The 21310-nt window shown below is 36.1% G+C and overlaps 1 protein-coding gene across 3 annotated transcripts in view; it reads left to right on the forward strand.

Annotated features, from left to right (window-relative positions):
* Window positions 1-21310, forward strand: part of CRIM1 (cysteine rich transmembrane BMP regulator 1) — a 196529-nt gene that overhangs the window by 138919 nt on the left and 36300 nt on the right. For all 3 annotated transcript variants that reach the window (XM_074896908.1, XM_074896909.1, XM_074896910.1), the window contains one exon: window positions 13753-13881. In XM_074896908.1, coding sequence (XP_074753009.1) covers window positions 13753-13881 — 129 coding nt within the window. The remainder of the gene's footprint in view (window positions 1-13752; window positions 13882-21310) is intronic.

Genomic DNA, 21310 nt, shown 5'->3' on the forward strand with positions numbered 1-21310 from the left:
TGTATTAGCCATAGACTTATGTCCCACCTCCAAGGTCAGATAGGATCATGTGTCTTAAGCCTTACATCTGAGATTAATAGTGTTGCTACTTGGAGTTTGATGCTTGGGTAGAAAAAAGTATTGTCTGCTTTCCTTGCAATACAGCTATTGCTTGCTAACCCACTAGGCAAGGGGCTTCTTCAGATTTCTGTTCTGTGGTTTTCTCCTTGTAGTAGGACTGAACTGGAGAAGTATGCTGTTGGAAGATGGGCTTTAAAACATTGTTTCCTTTGCACATATGTCCTGAATTTTAGTTACATAGTTTAATAACTAGGTCCTATCTGAAATGCTGTTTTGTTTGTTATCATCTAGCCAGCTGACATCTCTGTTCTCTTAACCAGGTAGGCTGCATGGATCAGTGCTCCTTCCCCTCTTAAATCAGCTTCTCACCCATTTTTCTGAGGGTTCTTCCTGTTGATGAGGTTTTGCTCCTGATACTCACTGCATCGTCAGTGACCTGAAGGGGTGGTGGGATCAGGGGAGAAGGTTGTCCTATCTGGGAAACTGGCTGACAAATCAATCACTTGATTTTAATGGTACTAATGAAAAAGATGTGCAGTATGTTTAGAGAAGATGTACAAGCAATAAAATACACTTCAGGCACAGTTTTTCCTAAGAGGAATTAAAACCCATCAGTGTCAGCTATATGATGCTTTTCTGCATACTACCCCATTAAATCTGCATATCTGTAGCTTAACCTTAATTTTGCAGTGTACTGTATGAGCAGAAGTGTTGACTGAATAGAAACTCAAACATTACTAACATTGCACTAATAGCTTAAACTGACTGTCCTGTGCTCTCCAGTCTGTTCTCCTTTTTTTCCCCATGCTTCTGTTATCTCTTATCTCCTATTATTTGGCAACAAAACCCAAAATCATCTAGTGTGGGCTAAGTTCTGGGATCACTGATGTTATATGATATCGTATTTTCAACTATGCAAGTTATTCAAGAAAGGAGTTCAAGGGAGAAAGCAGTGTTACTTAGTGATATGTTCAATAAATGGGGAAAATTAAGGTAAACTTAGCAGATGATTTTGAGATAGTAGTTTACCAGTGATTGTAAGGATAAACATACCTCATTTTACACTTTTATTTTGAATGGCTTCCAGTTCACAACTCACACTGTAAAATGTTCTATCCGCAGAGACTATAGCATAGTGAAATAAAGTTCTTTTTGTAGATCAGTTTAAAATGACTGTGTATAGTAATTCCAAAGTTGTATTATACAATTTCATCATGAATATACTTTACTTTTCTGCTCTTGCATGTATTGTATGTTACATTTCTTAATTAAGCTATGGCTCTTACTTTTGTATGAACTACTTGTTTGGGAGACTAGTGCAGAATGTAGGAAAAAAATATTTTTCTTCTAGAATCTTAACTATGTTTCAGCTCTAAAACAGGAAGACGATTGACACCTGTTGAAAACTTTCCATTATTTTTGTCAATTTAGTTACTGATGGACCAATTCAATCCCATATTTCAATGCAAAATGAGGCACATCAAGAATAATAAGGCAGGGACTTTATATGCTTATCACTATTCTTCACTATGCATTTATTTCTTATCAGACTTCTGTTTACATGTAAAAGAGGACATGCTTGCCATCAACCAGCTTCAATTGTGTAAATTTATTTTAAGCATGTCCGATACTAGCCCTTTAGTATGTGAAACAAAATTTTTAGTCAAAGATGTTTCTATCATTTATTTTGAGTGTTGAGGGATAGAGTGGTTTGTGGGACATGAAATTGATGGACAAATTGTAATCAGAGCTGCTTGTGGATCTGGCCTGGTCGTGATTCATCTGGAATAAGTGGTTATTAGTATCAGTCACTTCTGACTCTTTCCCTTCTGTCTTTGATCTAAATGCTGCTGCACCTACAGTTCTGCCAGTTCAGTGATTTGCTGGCTGTTTTATAATCAGTTTCAATGAAGGAAATAGCTATTCCCCTAGATAAGTTTACATTCCTGCAGCTACATAAGGATAAAATTGTTCTTGGATTAGATTTTTTTAAAAATGCCAGTGAGAGATCAAATATAATGTAGTAGAAGTTCTGTGAACACAGGTTCTTGAAATGTCAGCACGGTATGTCAGCACACAAATGTATTCAGCCTTTGAACACTGTAAATTCAGAGTAAACTAGAACATTCCTGCTCCCTCATGAAGAAAATTCTGGTGGTGTTACAGCAGTGAGAAAACCAGGGTGCAAGGATTGTAGAGACTGAAATTATACAGAAGTAGCTGTTCATAGATTTCTCAATTAGAGATCAAGGAGCACCAGTTGTGATATGTAATATTGCCATACAGACTTGATTTCTATCAGTTTTCCACAGTAAACCCTTTTTAATGCTTTTTCACATGGCTGCTGTATACGTATCCATAGTGTATATCCTGTATGTGTGTATGTAGCCCACATGATACACATTCCAGTGTTGACTGGACAGACAAATTGTTTTGAAACGTGTAATATTCTGAATACTTGTCTGGTGGACTTGAAGAGGGTAACTTTTCAGCTCCCCTTATCCCTTCCATACTTGTCTAGTGATACTGCTGGTGGAAGAGGAGGGTGAGGAAAGTGCTTGAGACGCTTTACACTGGAGCTCCCTGAGGAGATTGGTGGAGAAGAGATAGGAAACTGGGGTAGGTGTATGGAGGATAGGGTTATGTATGGTAATCTTCAGATCTGTGGGTGGCCTTTCTTGAGTTGCATTGTAGATGGTATTCACTAGTATCTGTGATGGGTCCAGCTCTGTTTGATGTTTTCACTATCTCAGATTTAAACTGTTGAATTTATTTTATCTACAGACAACAAAGATAAAAAGGGCAGCCAGTGTCTTAGAGAGAAGAGTATGAATTCATATGTTTGTTTTAAAGCAGAGAGTTGGCAGAAAGATGTTTACTAAATTCAACAAGGGAAAATACAATGCGTTATTCTTGGAAGAGATTCTTCATGAGTCCTGAACCACAGTAGTTGTTAAACAGCAGTTCTCCAGGAGAAGTCTGGTGATGAAGGCGAAAGAAAAAGTTGAAGGTGGATTAACTGAGACTTGAGAAAGCAAACACCTTACTGAAATTATGATCAAGAGTACAGCTTGCAAGACCTGAAATAATCTTTTTGCTCTCTTCCCTATGGGTGGTTGTGTCCCTAGCTGACACAGTAGGCCCTTGGTTCTTTTCTGGATATTGTTCCTCTGAAAAAGATGGAAGCAAGCTGGAAAAAGTCAGAAGGGGAACTATGAGCACAATCCAGAATTTGCAAAACATGTCCTTAGAATGTAGACTGAATAAATTGGGTTGGTTTAGCTTAAAGAGAAAATGATGAAGTTGGAATTAGAAGATACCAGTCTTCAAGGGCCTAAGAGGTTGTTGCAAAAAAAAAGATAGTACATGAAAGGGTGGAATTGAATTGCAAGAGGGAAGATGTGTTTTGGAGAAAGGCAGAAAGTTGTTGAGGAAAACAAAATTCCTCCTGTGGAATGTCGTGACTAAGATTGTCTTTTTGATGTGTTCAGGGCATTGCAGTTTGTATTTTCAGCTTCAGTGAAAGGAGATTTGCTCAGGAAATTGCATATATAACTGAAAGCAGTAATAGTAGTTCATGTGTAGCTTTCAGTGTTTATGCAAGTGATGGCTGTGCCTCACCAATATATAGATGCTGGGGTTTTTTAAGTAAACATCAAAGTGCTCAAAGCCCTTTTGGCAAAACGACTTGTTACAGTATGTCCACCCCTGTCACTTCTTGACAGTTTTCTGACACAGCAATGCCAATGGGTTGTGCAAGGGGTGTTCAGATAAAAACCCAAGGTGTAAGCAGGGGGCTGGCTACTTTACGCAAGTGTTTCCAGGGGGTGGGAGGGAAGGCAGAAAGCAAGGATCACTGATAAGGCATGGGACTAGAACAGAAACACACTGGGACAGTTTTGTGTGGAGGGGGAGACCTTCCTTCATTAGTCTGTCCCCAAACTCAAGTTCTTCAGTTGACACAGCTTTTCAAGGCAGGCACTTCCTTTCACTGGTGAGAGGTGGGAAAAGCAGGGCCGACACATTTTGTGGATCCAACACAAAGAATTAGTTTTAAACTTCTGATGGATGCTTCTATATAGCTTCTACAGCTGCTGTAATAATATTGGTCCTTTGGCACTATTATCTATTTAGTCTGTTTTTTCTTCTTTTGTTTTCAGGACTTCATTAAGAGCCAAGGCTTTAGGTAATCATACTGGCCCTCTGTGCTTTCCGCACAGTTTTAGAGCCAATGGCTTCTTGGAGCACAAGGAAGTCTCAAAGAGAACCCATTTCTACATTTAATGAAAACAGACAGCTAGGTAGAGGGGAGAAAGGGATTTTTCAAATTTCATAAGGGACCACAAAACTTTGGTATGCACTTACTTTAGACTCAGAGCTTCTTCAGGTCTGTGTACCTGTCCTGTTGGAGGTAACCAGATCCCCTGGCCATCAGGCTGCTGTTAGTAATGCTGCTTGACAAACTGCTTGCTTCTCTGTTGGACTAACAGTTGTTTATTTTCTAAATCAGATAGGTGTGGTTTAAGTAGCAGTTCCATTTTTAATGAATTTTATCAAAAAAAGTGAATACTAGAGCTTAAAATAGCTATTTAGTGTCAATATATAATAGCATATGAGTAACACCAAACAAGCCACAATGACAGAAATAACCATGTTTCCCTCAGGCCATCTCCATCTGTGTACAGCCATCTGCAATTTGGAATGCTAGTTGTGTTCACAGCAAGTAACTGTTGAGTAGGATAGTATGAAAATACCTGGGGTTTTTTAATAATTTTTTTTTAACAAGATCGTAAATACAAGTGCTCAGCACTGGCACTGATGCCAAAAATGTCGCTTAGGAAGTCTATGGTCACTTCCATTCCTTTACATCTCTGAGAGGCTTAGGCTATTCATAGGGAAAGCTGCAACCCAGCCTGCTGATACGCAGTAATTGGTTATCTTGCAGTACGTCCTTCTGCATGAGAGCCCTCAGGTACAGGTGGCAGAGTGCCAGCATAATCTGTGAATGAGAAATTAAGTGTTAAACAAAATCCCCTTGGAGGATTTTCATGAATAAGGCCCACATTACTTTGCTGTCATTATGGCTGACACTTTATCGCCACAAAAAGAAATTAACATTTTCATCAATAAACGGCTTCAAACTCTAGCTGAGATGCAATTCAGTTCAGTTCATTTAGCGTGTCCAGCACTTCATTAAGTAAAAACAGGCAGCAGACTCCAGTGAAAAGAAATTTGATTTATTCAGGATGAAGTCAGTGGTAGTGAGCAGTGTTCACCAGTGCAGGATTTGGGCCCAGAGATCTCCTTAGAGCATGAAGTATAAGTTATTGTTCATCAGCAGCTCTGTAGCTCTCAACCAGTCTTTTCATCAAAATCAATTAAGGGATGCAAACGCCATGCTGTAGAGAATTTGGCTTACATTTGCCAGATCATGATTTAGGTATAGTGGTTTTAGACAAGGCAGCTGAACCTGTTGAACCACACCATCCAGGGTATAATGAAACCTACCGCCAATGAAAGACGCCTTGAGTTTAAGAAAGGCAGAAAGACTATACTACTAAAATAACATTTTTCCTAGTTTTCAGTGATTCATCATTAAGTTCAGTGGAAGACTACTGAAAGGACAAATAACTGAAGAATCCTAATGAATATATACATTAATGCAGCTAAGGATGTCTCCCTTGTACAGAATCTCGTGGATTCTCTAATTAATTCTTTTCAGAGCCTATAGCATTCATAGATTTGGCCCAGATGCACACTAATTTAGTCCATTTGCTATATCTTCACCTAGTAACAATAACTGAATGGCCGCCTTAATCAATTTGGACATTTCTTGATAGGCTTAATTGATTCTGCTTTAATAAAGGTGGTTATTTCTTAGTGTCGCTATACCTAAAATTTAAAAAAAAAAAGGCTTATAAGCATTAAAATGTATTTGAAGAGTATACATGCCTATTAATCCAAAACCTGGAAGAATTGATTACAACAGACAAAAGTTTTTAACTTTGCATCTTGGGAGTGGAAAGTTTGTGAGTCTTTTGATTGCATCACTGCAAAAAAGAAACCTTCCCCATGCAACTTTGGTTTATAGGAGGCTTCTTTGGATTGCAAAAATAAAAACAGTCTTCAATTATAATAGTTACTTCTGAGGAAAAATACATACTTAATAGTTTCAGGTTGACAGTATGAATAAAATTGGATACAAAAACCTGCCAAACTGAGCTATGTGTTTAGAAGTATTAGTGAATGCATTTCCAGAGTTATTTGTGACATGAGAAAATTATATCACCTTAAGCCCTTGTACAGATTTTATAACTATTTATGTGATGCTGAATTGTTGAACCCTGATAGTTAACACAGATAACTAAATGCTGGGAAAAAAATTCCTGAGAGGCATTAGATATTTCAAACCCAGGAAGGAAATTCTCTTGCCCAGGACTCAGGACTAATATTTTTCATGTAGTGAACTAGAGGGGCGGGGAAGGCTGGAATGCAAACTATGAGGATGGAAAACATTTAGTCACTCTTGGAATGATATGAATGTTTTTACAGGAAGCTTAAGTAAACACACATGCTGCTGCTTAGTAGGCTGCAGTGAACTTTTTTGGACAGCAGACAAAATTCAAACAAGTATGCAGGCTCAAAAGAAAGGCTGTTGAGCAGCACACCCTTCTGGACCAATTTTTAGCCAGCTATCAGGTAAAGCATTAGGTGAAAAGTTAGACTACTTTTCACTTTTTTTTTCCGTCTTAATTTTTATAGTAAATGCTTGAATGCACTGATAGTATGTTTCTTTAAGTCAGTTGGTGCTGGTTTTGTAAGATCAGAACATCTTAATCCTTTCAGGTAGTTTGTGTTATAAAATACTACAGAAGAGGGAGCTATTTCACTTTCCCCAAACACAGGCATGTTCTTTATTAGTGATGTTAGAGGTCTTTCTTCATGTGCAGAACATGATTTTGACTCATTTTTTCTTCCTCCCCGAGAAGAGGTTTTCATTTCATGCTCCCAATGAGATGTTAAGCTTTCTAGAATCCTCTTCTGTTGAGCTTATTCTTACTTGTTGTTAATACTTTCTCCAAATATCCAAAGACCCATTATGGCAGAATCTAACAGCACTATTTCATCTGAGGAGTTCTCTCTGGGGTTAAAAAGTCATTGTAAATCAAATGTATAAACTTCAGAGAGCTGCTTTTTTAATTTATAGCTGAGCACAATAAGACCTTTATGCAAAGTTTGTTATTGTTATCCCTCCTAAAAAACAAACAAAAAACCCCAACAAAACAGAAAAAAAACATAATTATTGTTAAAAGCATTGGAATTATCATTGGGCAAAATTTGGAATTATTTTATTTGTTTTCTCATTTAACCCCACTGAAAAGGGTGTTTTTTGTGATCAACACTGATGGTCTAAAGGGAGGGATAACATACACAGTGGTGGTGCTCACAGGTGGATATAGAGCTCCCTGTGCTATACACTGAAAACATGTTTTTGTGTTCCTACCTTTTTAATAATATGCACAAGGAATTTATCTACTGTATCTGACTGTCTTTAGTTAAACTATAGACTGGTTCACATTAACAAGATAGGTATATGAAAGAGGAGGTTAGGGAGTTGTAGCACGGAGCAGTGAAGCATACAATCCTACTTCTCATTCTACAGTTGACTACATAGTCTTCACATTTAAGTTTAGGATTATTTTTAGGCCTGGTGGCTTCACTGTGCTGCAGAACAGTTAGGTTGGTGTGTTGGTACAAACTTGTATGTTGAAATTATCTTGATTGTAATTTAGTCTTTCATAAGTACAAATGCTTTTTTGCATGCTTTTTAATGCATTTTTTTCAGATTTTTTTCTTATACATGGAAAGAAATCACTAGTAACTTTATCTTCCAGTTGCATGAGCAGTATTCTCCAAATAATTCCTCAAAATATCTTGATTAGAATACTCTGTGTTTGTGTTAAATAGCAACTATGAAAACAAACATTGGAAACTATTTTTAAACATGCCAGTAATAGTCAATATACAAATGTTGAATAAATACAAATAAAATACAGAACAGTATTTTGTTGGGTTCCAGGAAATTCCTTGTAAACAGTAGGTACTTGTGCCGTAGTTTGCAGTCTTGCAATGGAATTGATGAAATCCATGGTGGTTTGGGTATTCAAAAAGAGATCTCAAAAGATACTTTTCAAACTCTATATAGTGATATATCTGTAGAGCTTACAATTTTATAGTTTTGATGAAGAAATGTGTTTCTGTGATGCAGATTGAAACCTCTTGTGTCTAGCTGGCTGGAAATGCTGGTTTTATATGAATACAGATAAATTTATATCTAGAAGTCCAACAAGGCAAGAAAAGCATACTTGTAGCTTTGGGGTCCAAAAATGTCCTCTACCAATTTTTGTTCAATATATTACGTGGACTGCTGTCAACCCACACTGTGTTACAGTTTGCTAACATGGCATTTGCAAATAATATTGTGATATGCCTGGGACGCTTTACAGCAAATACTGGTAGGACTTACTAGGTTTCAAGCATATATGTGTAGACTAATACTGAATAGAGCTGCTCTGGGAGCACTGATGAGGAGGTGAAGTCAGACCTCCTGTGTCTGCTTATCTGGAGTAAGCATTGCACTTGAATCAAAGTCACTGAACCCAGGTGTTTGCATACTTTTGTCATATTTTCATGGTTAGGAAAAACACAGTCGTCTTTTTTTTTTTTTTTTTTTTTAATAATAGGGAAAGCTTTTTTTCCCTTCTGTATTGACAGGGCAACATTTACAAGGGGAATTAATGGAATGATTGAGTAGTGTAATATACCCATCCCCTTCCATTTCTAGTACTTTTGGGTTAAGATACACAATAGTCCAGATTTCTAACAGTCAATTAGAAGCAGCAATAGAAGTTCCCTATTTACTTTTAAATTCGTGTTTAACAATCCATAGAAGAAAAAAGTTAAAATGCTTCCTTCCCTACTTAAAACCAATTTTGTAAAAGCCTGGTGTAGGTATTTCCTTCACGTGGTATTACTGACGGTGTGAAGCCAAGCCTGTTTTGAGTTAAAATATTGCATTCCAAACGAGACAAAGCAAAGAGCTTGTTTTAAGTGGTTTTCACGTAATAAAAATACTTTGGCAAGAGGTGTAGCATGGGTAATGTATTAACTTAAAGGAGGACAGAAAATGAGACTGATTAAAGATGGTTGTGACTGTCACTAAACAACACTTCAGAGAGAATTACTGTTATAACTGCCTGGAAGAAATTTTGCTTCTTGAATAAAAAGCTACTCTTTAAGTCATTAAGTAGATTTCAGAGAGATGGTGTTAGACAAGCATGTACTTTTATCGTGGAAGGAAGGTAATCAGTACTTGGCAAAAGCATACAGAAATCATCCGAAATTGAAATGTTTATCTTTGAATTTCAGTTGCCTGATTAGGATCCATCAAGGATATTGCTGCTTTCAGTGGAAATGACTTTATGTGAAAGTGAAATTGATGGAGTCATGCAAGTTGTAAAGGACTACAGAAATTTTCTAGTCCTACCACTTTAACAGAAGAAAATTTCTGTTCTTTGTAATACAATCCTTGTCACATCACTCAATAGTAGAAGTAGGAGGTCTCAAATATCAGAAAATAGCAGAAAAGAGGAGCCAGGGGATTGGTTTTCTTCATATTACAAAAGTGTCCTGGGTAGAAAAATACCAGTGAAAATATGATCTTACTCCACCTTGACATCTAGTTTTTGTGTTGGTATTGCTAATGTAGGCTCTATAAGGACAAAGCCAGCTCCAGGAACTACTTGGATGTCAGCATCTTTCCTTCTTTCCCCATAAATGCACAGTTTGATTTCAAGCTGGGATAAATGAGTTCAGGGATTTGATCACATAGCATAGTATTTTTCAGTTGACCAGTCTGACTGATGGTCCACTGAAATATTCACTGTGGATTTCAAAATTTTGAAGTTGTTTTTAAGTAACGGCAGTGTGTGTGATTTAAAAAAAAAATAAATAAATAAAGAGAGAAAGCTTTTAATCAACATCACAGCAGGCAAATTAGTAATCCTCTGCACTATAATTCATCATGGAAAGTATCAGGCTCAGAGAAAGTATATGGAAGCAAGATGTTCTAATAAAAGTCTTCATTTAAAGCACTTGACATCAGCAAAATCCATGCTCTATTAAAAAAATCCATTGTTTTCATCCAGACTCTCTTCAATCCCCTTCTCTTTATTTTCTTTTTCTTTCTTTCTTTCTTTCTGTGATATAGTTTTATTGTTGGTAAAGCACACAGACAGAAACAGCACCCATTTTTCCCACCCATTGTCTGTGCATTTGTGCACTGGATCTTTCTTCTGCCATTTCTACCAAGAGCAGCAGTGAAAGCCTAGCTCAGATCAGGCGCTGGTACATGCTTTTTCAAGCTTAGCTACTGCTTGCCTATTCAAATAGTCAGAAGCCTGGCAGAGCAGAGCTGGCTTTATTTGTTGAGTCTTGTCTAGTGAAGTGAAAAGGGCTGATTTTTTTTTTTTATTTTTTTTTTCTGGCTGCATTTTTGCACATGTGGGGGTAGGGAATGAAATTATTTCTTTTGTCCTCTATTTGCAGCTCATTGAGAAGCAGGCATGCATATAAAATTACTGTATCTCAGGGTGTACCTTTAGGGACAGGAGGGAGAAAAAACAGATTTGTAAGCTTGTCTGGAAATACTGAGGATGCTGAGAGCTGACACAAAAGTGAGGGGTAACAGAATAATAAAACACAGTGAATAGAGGACTAACAAAAACCTTTCAATATAATATAACAACGGTTTAATTTTTGTCCCTTGTAAGAAATACCACATTACTAGATGTATCACAGGGGCAAAAAATTGTTGTGTTGGTGTGTCCAAGACACGATCCTGAAAACACAGAAGTATAGGTTTGAAAAGTCACCATGAAAAATATATTATAAATATCCTCTGTTTTTTTCCTAAATATTTAATAATACCTGCAATTAAAGAGAAGTTATCTTGTGGGGTGAACTTCAGTGATGGGGGGTGAAACACAATCCTGTTTCTCTCTAGGTTTACTTTACACCCAAGTGGATTAATTAATACTAATATGCATATCAGCTCTCAGTGAGTTTTTGTGGGTTTTTTAACTATGTATTTTACCTAACTGTTCTGCACTCAGATGGTAAAGCTACAGTCTCCTTCGGTTCTCTAGCTCATGTTACTATCTGTGAACTTTGTTTTGGGTAACATTAATGATTGATATGATTTGTAGTGGTTTTAACTACCAGCGAGTATGACCTTTATTGTGGCTTTTTTGTTATTTGAAGTGTAGGGTTCAGGCTGTCCAGTAACCTGAATGTACCTTCAGGGTAACTCTTGTATTCTGGTCTTTTGCCTGTTTATGGTATTTTGGTTAGAGAATGGTAAGGTGGGAAAGGAAGTTTTTTTAGAATAGGCACTAGATGCTAAAAAACAGTTTATTTGCAAAGCTAGTTTATATACTTTAATTCATAAACAGGATTAATTAACGGAGTTTCTGGAATATATCATATTATTGGTATATACCAGTATGTTCTTGATTCCTAAACTAATGGTTTGTTGAGGTTGCACACGTTAAATGTTAGATGTGAATGTGGTTTAATCAGATAGTTTACTGAATGAACTTGAAAACAAATACAAAGAGTTTACTGAGATTAAAAGAATTCTAGTTTGGGAATCCATGGTTTCTAAAATACATTGCTCATGATGATTACTCTTCCTTACTACATGTGCATAACCAGAGCTGAGAAATGAATAATTCACAGAAATTTATAAAATTTCTTCTTTGACCTCCAACCTAGTAATCTATATTAAACTCTTAGGAAAAAAATCTGGAAAAGTTTTAATTTAAATTAGAAGAGATTTGAGGGGTCTACAGAGACACAGGTATTATTATACAGATTTCTAGCTTGTATTTGAACACCCCCAACAGCTTTGGTTTATATACATGTAAAGTGTGTAGCTACATTTCCTACAAAAATTACATGAGCAACAGAATTCAAATATTACTTTGAAACTTTCAGCAAACTGAGGAATCTGAACCTCTGAGATGAATTTGAAGTCGTCTGACTTCACTGTAGTGTCTTTCATGCAGCTTTTCCCTCCAGACTCTGTACTTAGCTGACCTAATTTAAAAAGGATTAAAAATGTTCATCCACTGTATAAACAGTTGTGGAGGGAAGAGTAGTGCTGGGGAGAAGCTGTGAAAGACAATGAAAGCAGAAGAGCTCGTTCTCATAATAGGATAATTTTCACTTGACTAGAAGGCATGGGTGCAAAAGCTGTCTGCTGGACATGGAGCCAGTAGGCACAGAAATTTGTGTTTTGATTAACAGTGTATACTTCTAACAACTTAATTAGTGTTGAGTAGTGTTTTACCCTCAGTCTGAGAGTAAAAACTAGCTGCCTTTAGGGATGGCAAAATCTGCCTTTCGATGTACTCAATTTGAAGAGGAGAGATGGCAAAATGTGGCCACCGCCAGTCAATGAAAATGTGTGTACTGTCTAAAGCATATTATGGCTTATTGTCCTGATGGTTAGTATACAATTTTTTCCATATTTCCACAATTTATTAATATATTTATTGATATATTTTTTAATTTAATTACCTTTAAGTCTTCATTTCTTGAAATAGAGGAACAGAATAAACTCAAACAATTGAAACCATGAAGCAAAAACTCACAGTTCAAATCATGCAGTTTGTGTTTCCTGATTGCTTAGTATAAGGTTAATAATGCTCATAACTATAAATTCATTGGTTCTCAAGTACTTGAGTTCTATGAAGAACACAAGATAGACTAGTCTCATAGAGCAAAAAGTCATTCAGGAAGAGATAATGGTTTCATTCCTTCTGTACCTGTTTTCTGGTGGTAGCATGGAGATTCCTTGTTATCTTCATAAGTCTTTGGATATTACTTTATTCTAAAAACTTTGTATACTAAAACACATTAATATTTCTGGCTACTATGTGTATTAAAACAAATTTCATACTCCAAAGTATTTAAATGGTGTCCAAAGGTAAATATTATACTGTTAATAAATACCTAATAATTGGCAATAATATCCTCAACTTCAAAAAGCACAATCTGGTACTGCAAAGTATACTGTAAAAAGTGATGTTTTCAATGAATAGACATGTTAAAAGGTTTCCAGAGATCTTTCACAGTGTATCTTTTGGTATTCAGAGTCTCTTCTGCTTTAAATTTCAGTAGAAGTGATCTTATTCATATAGAGAAAGATTTGATCTACTGAGTCATGTGGTTTTATTTGCAGATTGGTAGTATCAATCAACTGAGCTTTGGAGAAAGCTCTGTTCCGTTTCTAAAGTAAAAAAATCTGCACAAAGTTTTGATGAAGTACTTTGGAGAAAGGTGGGGAAAATAAGTATTTTACATTCAGTTTCAAACTGCATATGCAGTAAAACTGATTTCATAATGAACAAAGAAATGTATTTTTTCCTGTTTCAATATTTCAGAAATTTTATGCAGCTTTATACTGTTTGTGATGAGTGTAAAAAAACAAAGTCTGTTTCTTGAATTGTTTCAAAATTAGCAAGAATATTCATTAATCAGAAGCAAAGTTAATTAAAAATTATTCTCTTCTTTATAATTAAAATACTTAAGTAATCTCAAATATTTAATTTTTTTTCTTACCTTCAGAACCAACATATATCACAATTGGTCCACCCACCTGTGAGATTTTGGTGAACTGCACTTTGACTGAAAAAGACTGTATATATAGCTTCAAACTGGACCAAAATGGTTGCCGCATTTGTCAGTGCAAAACTAGTGAGTATGCAGAAATATGGTTGCTTCTACCTTTTATCCCAAGCTGTATGTGAAAATGCTAGAATGATGTTTTCTCCATTCAAAATGTTGATTATATGTTGTGTTAGTATATGTGTGCTTTATACTGCTCATCTTTAAAGGAGAGACTCCTGATTTCTGACATTGCTTGTTTGCTTGCCTAAAATATGTTTTGAGGAAAACATAAAATGGCTAACTTAACAGCAAGGTAGAAAAAATAGTAATTTGGGACTTAGTAGAGAAGTCTGATAAGACTCCCACATTCCATTTTCCTCTGTGTATGTAAAGCATTTTAAGAGCATCTAGCTTTATGCACCTCAAAAACTCGTGTTGCTGGATAGCCTATTTTCAGCTTAGCTTTTTTTCCCTCAAAACTTAGGCTTTGAGGATAAATGTTTGAAAACTATATGTCTGGGCGGTGTTTGTATATATCCATATATAATTTTATTTCTATAACATATTCTTATATTTTATATATATATATAGATATATAATACTTTAGTTAGGATTTATGCAAGTTTTAACATCTGTTTCTTCCCTAGGGAAAATCATTGTGCCTTGTGAGAACTTTGTGTGTATCAGTGAAGCAACAAAAATGTATTTTCTGTATTTCTTAAGAATTTGATGTTTACAGATGAAATATAAAGCATTTCCCAGCAAAGGGCACTTGTGGAGTACTACTTTTAGCTGCAGGATGCATCACTCTGGCTCCCAGACCAGCTAGGAGTGGGTTTAAACTCTCTTTGCAATTTTATTGTAGTTCTGAAGCTTCCTTTTGTGGTCTCTGAGGCTTTCACAACTAAAGGATTACTCCATTCCTCTTCTTTTCATTTCAGTCTACTTGTGATGAGCCGCTTTCTAAACCAATATGTCTATTTTATGGGTCCCCAGTAGAAATCATCAAAATAAAACTCTTAATTCATACAAACTAAAGAGCTTTAGGATTGGATTGGTGTTTTGCTTAAGGAGCAAGTAAAGGTCTGGGACAGGATATCTTAATAACAAGTAAATTAATGGCAAGCAGTGTCATTGGGGTAGTACAGAAATAATACCTTTGATTACAAGTTGTATATGTGACAAGGACGACTTTCCATATTGCATCCAAGCTGTCACATACATGTCTTACTTATTTCTTCCTAGGGAAAAATTAAAAATGTTAAGTTCTGCTTTTAACATTGTAATTTGATTTTTCTTCTTTTTTTTATTGTTAAATTGATTGGCAAGTTTGACACAAACAAGAAGATGGACGTACTCAGCAAATTTCATCATCTATTCCTGTGCATGCAGTCCTTCCATCCAGTTTGGTGCACAGGAGACCCATCACTCCAAAGGATCAGTTCTTTTGTCCTAGATTACCAGATTTCATGTGTACACATACCACATCCCGGGAAGTCTCTGTTCTTGCTTGGAGTGTTTCTGATTAAATAGCACTTAAGAACCTATTCAAGGGACTTTTTCTTTTGTCAGATTTGCTTGGAATTATTTTCATTTTGTAGTAGCAAACTGTCTGGAACAAGCTTAATAGTATCATTTGTCTGTAATCTCTTTTTCAGTTAAATAACTTGAATTGTAGATTACTTAAAAATCTCAGTCATTCAGAGAGGAGAAACCTTTATTTTCTAAAGAAGTGAAGAAAAATAACACCTTGGAAGTCTTCGTCACTTAGTGGTTATCAGTCAAAATGACAGAAATAGATTTTTTCCGTCAAGTAATGTCTCTTGCTTGCAAGGCTCTGGACAAATGATTGTGTGAGCACTGAGAAGAAAAGAGTTTTGTGTCAAATATGCTGAAAATGTACTGCACTAGTTCTGTGCATTTTGAGATCCTATGTAGTTCCATATCCAAACCAGTTTAGTTGCATCTTGGCTCCCTAAGAACCTGATAGGGTGTATTATCTTCAGGTCGTGTAGACTTGGGTGGCCTTTTGGGAACATCACTGTCTTTTTATACTGCACCCACTTGTCTCTTGCTGGACTAAGCTGCTCAACTGAGTTAAAGTGCCTGAGGAAAGGAGGCCCACATGCCTCTCATTACCATTTGAAGTCATCATATCCTGAATCTACTAATCTCTTTCCAATAAAGTTTCCTTTTTTGCTAATTTCTCTTTAGATATCTCTGCTAAAGATTCATTAAACTTCAATCGATTTCAGCCAAATTAAAAGCAAAATGGCAAAGTGAAAGAACATAGAGTAAAGCTGTACATTGTTCCTCATTATTACCTTCATTTACATTCCTGTAGCCAGAAATCAGTACAACAGGTTTATTTGAAATAATTATCTAAATGCGATATCATGAAACTTGTTTGGTGCTTTATTAATTTAGTTCCAAGTTTATCCAGCTTGACTCAAGCCAACTACAGAATGAGAAGGAAGAAGCAAATCATAGTATTTCTAGAATACGATTTTAATAGAAGTAGGTTACTTTGTCCTTTATCCTTCTTCCCGTTTTTGCAGTGAATACAAAAGCATGCTGTAACACACAGTGAAAACATACATGCTATGAAGTAAAATAAAATTTAAAAAAAAAAAGAAATGGACCACAGTTGTAAGAGAAGGGAGGAAAAAACCTACCACCGAGGAAAGAGTGAGCACAGAAATGTATGGGGGCAAGTTCCAGTGAGTAGAGATGGAACCACAAATGAGGAAGGAGAAAGAATGATAATACTGACTGGGAGCATATAGAATCTAAAGCAGCACTACATGAGGATAAAAGGAAAAAAGTATAATCCAGGATATAGAAAGAACCACTGCAAAATACCAAGAATAAAACTACAACAGTAGGAAAACATGAAATGCATTACTAAAAAAAAAAGTAAGATATAAGATGATACAAGAAGAAGAAAAAAAAGCAAAAAATTTTTACTTGTAGGGTGCAGCAATTGCTATTGTGTTTGGACCATCTAGGCCTTTGCTTTCATAGGGAGAACTGGAGTGGATTAAAGTCTTTTGGAGGAGTGCATTAAGGGAATGAAACAAGACTAGTGATCAGCTCTTTGTGAGTCAGGACTCCTCTTGCTCCAAAGAAGACTAAGGGCACATTGAAAATGCCTGCTGGTTGCAGTAGCATAGGATTTAAAATCTAATAGTTGGTGCTGGACACTAAATCATTCTTCATTGAAAGTCTGCAGTGGGGGCCAGTATTTTATCTGACCTTGTCTATTCCCTGTATTGTATTCATGAAAAGAAAAAGCCTTTAAAATCTCTCCTGCAGCTTAGACATTTTTTACCCCAAATGAACTAAATGTGACATACTATTCAGGGTATAATTGCAAGCATGTATGACTTTAGTATTTTTTTTAACCTTTCAAATTGTACTAAAATTGAATGAAATTAGAGCACTGCTGTTAATTTTAAAAATTGTTTGCTTCATTTATAAGGCTTACCTTTGCAGTTACAAGATGCAACTGTTATGCAATTTCATTAATTCCAGACTGCTTATGGAGAGACGGTTGTAGAAGGCTGCAATGAGTCGTTTTCCCTGCACATCACAGTGCATCATCATCCACTTAGTGTCATGGTCTCTTTTGTCTGTCAAAGCAAACAATGAAATCACCATTCAAAAATTAGAAATCTTGATATATGTTTGCACAGTTCTCTAGACATTAAAAAAAAAAAACCACCAAAACACAGAAACAAAACAACTTTTCCCCAAACACATTCTGTGTAGATGCGGGAATATTTTTGAAGAGTATTGATATCTTTTCCTTAAATGAGAAGAAAAGGTATTCTATCATGGTGTTAAAAAGGAGGTACTATCATTCACTCTATACTAGCAGACATCTGCAGCATGGACCTCAGTATTCTGGCGAGTCACACCATCTCCCTTTATAGCTGATGAAGCAGAGTGGAATTCCCTTGTGGAATCTGGGTTTGGCAGTGTGGGACTTGTTTTAGTTGTGTAGACATTCAAAGGTAGGATTGGAAGGTTTGAGAAAAGTTAGGTAGGTACATCACAGCCTGTATAAATAGCAGTGGTTAAGGCTCTGAAAAAGTGTATAGAGTGATGATGGGAAAAAAATTTAGAAAAACTTTGCAGGGATTCCAATGGGAGAGTACATCTCAACTCTTCTGTGTGTCAGTCATTCTTTAATTACAGTTTGGGGTGGGTTTTCCTAACCTCCCTAGCCAAAGTTTGAATATTTCCTTTATTCCTGTAAATACTGCATCCTCAGAGATGTGTTCTGAACACTTTGGAACTCCCCCAGTGTTAATTTTGTCTATTTGAATAAACATATTTTATGGCTTATTTTTATATCAAACTTAAGTGGGACAAATAATCACACACACTAATCATGCAAATTGTATATTTCAGACAATACAAAATTCCTGGAAGTAGTAAACTTTTTGGAAAAAAAATTTCACGGGGAAAAAAAATATAGAAACAAAGACAGTCCAGATAGTCTCCCTTAGTGCAAGGAGAGCACATCTTGGATTTTTGAATCATTTGTAGACCTGGCAGAAAAAAGGATGATTTATTATTCTTAAGCAGTGATGTGAAAGGGAATAGCTATTATCTTAGACCTCAGTTAGAGAAATACAGCCAGGCAAATTTGGGAATGAAGCATGTTTCTTAAAAATCTAAGGCTTAGATCAGAAAAAAAGTATGTATTCTAGTTAGAATAAAAATATTAACTCTAAGTACACATGTGGAGGATAGGGGAAGTGCTCCCTGAAGAGGGTGAAATTATGATGAAATACTCGTGCCAAATAAATATTATCTGTCTTCTCACTAGGAAAAAAGTCTTTGGTGAGGAACTCTGAATATTACAAAAATATATTGGTTTTAGTAATGCTTACAGTATATCTAATGCAATAGAAGCTGATAAGAACTTCACTTGAATTGGGGGGGGGGGGGGGGGGAAAGAAAGTGCTGCTAGATTTGTGGAAGCTTGATCATTTTCCAATACTTCCACCTTTTGAGATATCATTGCTACAAATCCATTTTCATGAAGTCGTGTGTTGTATGTGAATCCTTTAGTTTAGAGCAAGTATCCAAGTGGGTAATTTGCCTCAACGGACTCATAAGATTATTATTTTAAACAGGGTTTTCTAGCATCACAGTGCCCAGTCCCTTCATTTTTATCCAGCTGTTGTGAATCGTGAGTTAATTCTAACAAAAGGAGGGAGGGTTAGTGTGGATCTGTGGAGGCAATATATTCAGAGAATTCCAGTTACTGATAAGTAACCTAGTTTTCTCCTTCATAAATTTGCCTCCCCAGATCCCCACCCCTGAAGATTAACCAGCAGTAGCAATCCACACCGAGAGGACGGCTGAGGAGTGCTTAATTATAAAGGTACTGTGAAACAGTTCTCCTGATATGATCTAGCCTCAGCGTCAAGAAAATAATGATGGTGAAGGTATGTAGCTAGCTTTGTGTAGCCATGCTACAAATTTTCAAAAAATGGACACCATCCTAAGCCAAGTTGAAATACTGACATGACTGTTGTCACATATCTATTAACATTCTCTGGCAGGTTTTTTGTTTAGTCTGTGAATTAGAGGATTGAAAACTAGAAGTATTTCAATAGGCTATGCATCTCTAAAACGCATTTTCAAAAGGTTTTAAAATTAAGAGAATTCTCAGTCTTTACAGTACAATTATGAATGTGTCCATATATAAAATAATAAATTGGAGAAAAATAAACATCCCAGTTTAAGAGCTTGGAGTTTTTTATATGCCATATATATGCTAGAAGAGGGAAATTGGGAAGTCTTTTTTTAAATAAGAGCTAGCTGGAATTACAATCAAGCTATTAGAAGTTCAAAGAGAAGACCTTTTTTAGCCCTAAACATGCAGTTCGTGGAATTAAATTCTGTTTACTTTTCAGTTTGATTTTTGAGCAATATTTGATAACACTCCAAATATTCATAGGTTCATGTGAGGTGGGCATGTGAGCACTCTGAAATCAGGAATAAGTCATGCATCTTGTAGTTTGAATTTAGGCCAAAGAATTGTGATTCCTTTTGAGATACACTGCCTCTGAGATACCATATCTGAGAAGGAGAGATTGCATTGTAACTGAAATATCTGACTGCTGAGTGAATCCTCATAAATGCAAAGATTGCTAACATTGCATATCCTGGGAAAGAATTTTGTTGTTGTCTTGTTTGCAGCGTGGGCCCTGGACTATAGTAGGTGACGCTGGTGTATCAACTGCTCTTACATGCTGGTTTTTGTACATATTTTTCTTTCCTTTAACAGCCAGTGTCTAGGTCTCACAGTGATCTGACAACATTTTAAAGCAAGAGTTGATGTTAGTGTTGAGAATAAGATACTTAGTGGCAAAGAGTTTTAGAGCACCACACAGTTTGTGTGCAGTGTGCTTTGTAGAGCCTCACTCTATCTTGGTAATCATCTTTTCTTAAGGCAGGACTTTCTTCATCAGAGAGTGTTCTCCCAACCCTCATATCCCAAAAAAATTCTCCTTAAAAAGTATAATGCTCTTCTGAAAATCCAATACTTGTTTTATTACGGTCTGTGTATATGAAACTGTTTGCGAGTATGTGAAGAAATGGGGATAAATAAACTACTATTTTGAAAGGGACCTTATGGGCAATGGTGACTAGGCTTAAAAACCTTGGTGCTTATGTTTCTTTGTTAATTATTCACAAATGTTTCTTGGAAGACCAATTCACCTTCAACTGTTCTTTCCCCTTCTACTTGTTTTTTTCCAACAGCATCTTATTAAATTGATCTGAATGAATCCAATAATTTGAAATTCCCATATCCAAGTCAGCATATAATGTGTTAAATTGTTTTAAACTACAGAACAAAGTACTTCTTAGAACTACAGTGTTTAGAGGGGTCAAAGTCTATAAGCAACAGCTTTTGCCAGTGTAACTGAGGCCTAGTAAAGCCTGTGACTAGAAATGTGGACCAGTTGGTAACTGACTTTGCTGCTTTTGCAGTCCTGGTTGCACATGGAAAAGAAAACTGCATGGTCTTGTGTGAGATGTATTTACTGCTCTAAGTATTTGGTGCGTGTTTGTCCTCGACCGAATATTCATTCGTAGCAGGAGGCAGAAAGGACAGCCTTTCCGTGATTATTGTCCTAGCCTTCTGCTGTACGTAATTCAGTTGAAATTCTTCCAGAGTATTATGTGGTATTTCAGCTAATGTCTGTCCTCACAATAAAAAGCTTAGTATTTGTGGTAAAAATACAGTTATATTAGCCTGAGACATTCAGGAATGCATTCCGTTTTATCTAAATTCATATCGCATCATTATCATTCTGAGATCAACCAGTATCCTGCCCCTGAATCATCAGCTTGAATCGCAAATTCTTGTTTATTCCCTGTGGGTGACACAACCTTATATGTTTTCAGTATTACATTTCACCCCACTATTTTATCACTAAGCCCTCCTATTCCCTTGTGTAGAAGAATTGTTTTCTGTATTGACATTACCTCA

The sequence above is a fragment of the Athene noctua genome, chromosome 1 (genome assembly GCF_965140245.1).
Source record: "Athene noctua chromosome 1, bAthNoc1.hap1.1, whole genome shotgun sequence".
Taxonomy (NCBI): Eukaryota; Metazoa; Chordata; class Aves; order Strigiformes; family Strigidae; genus Athene; species Athene noctua.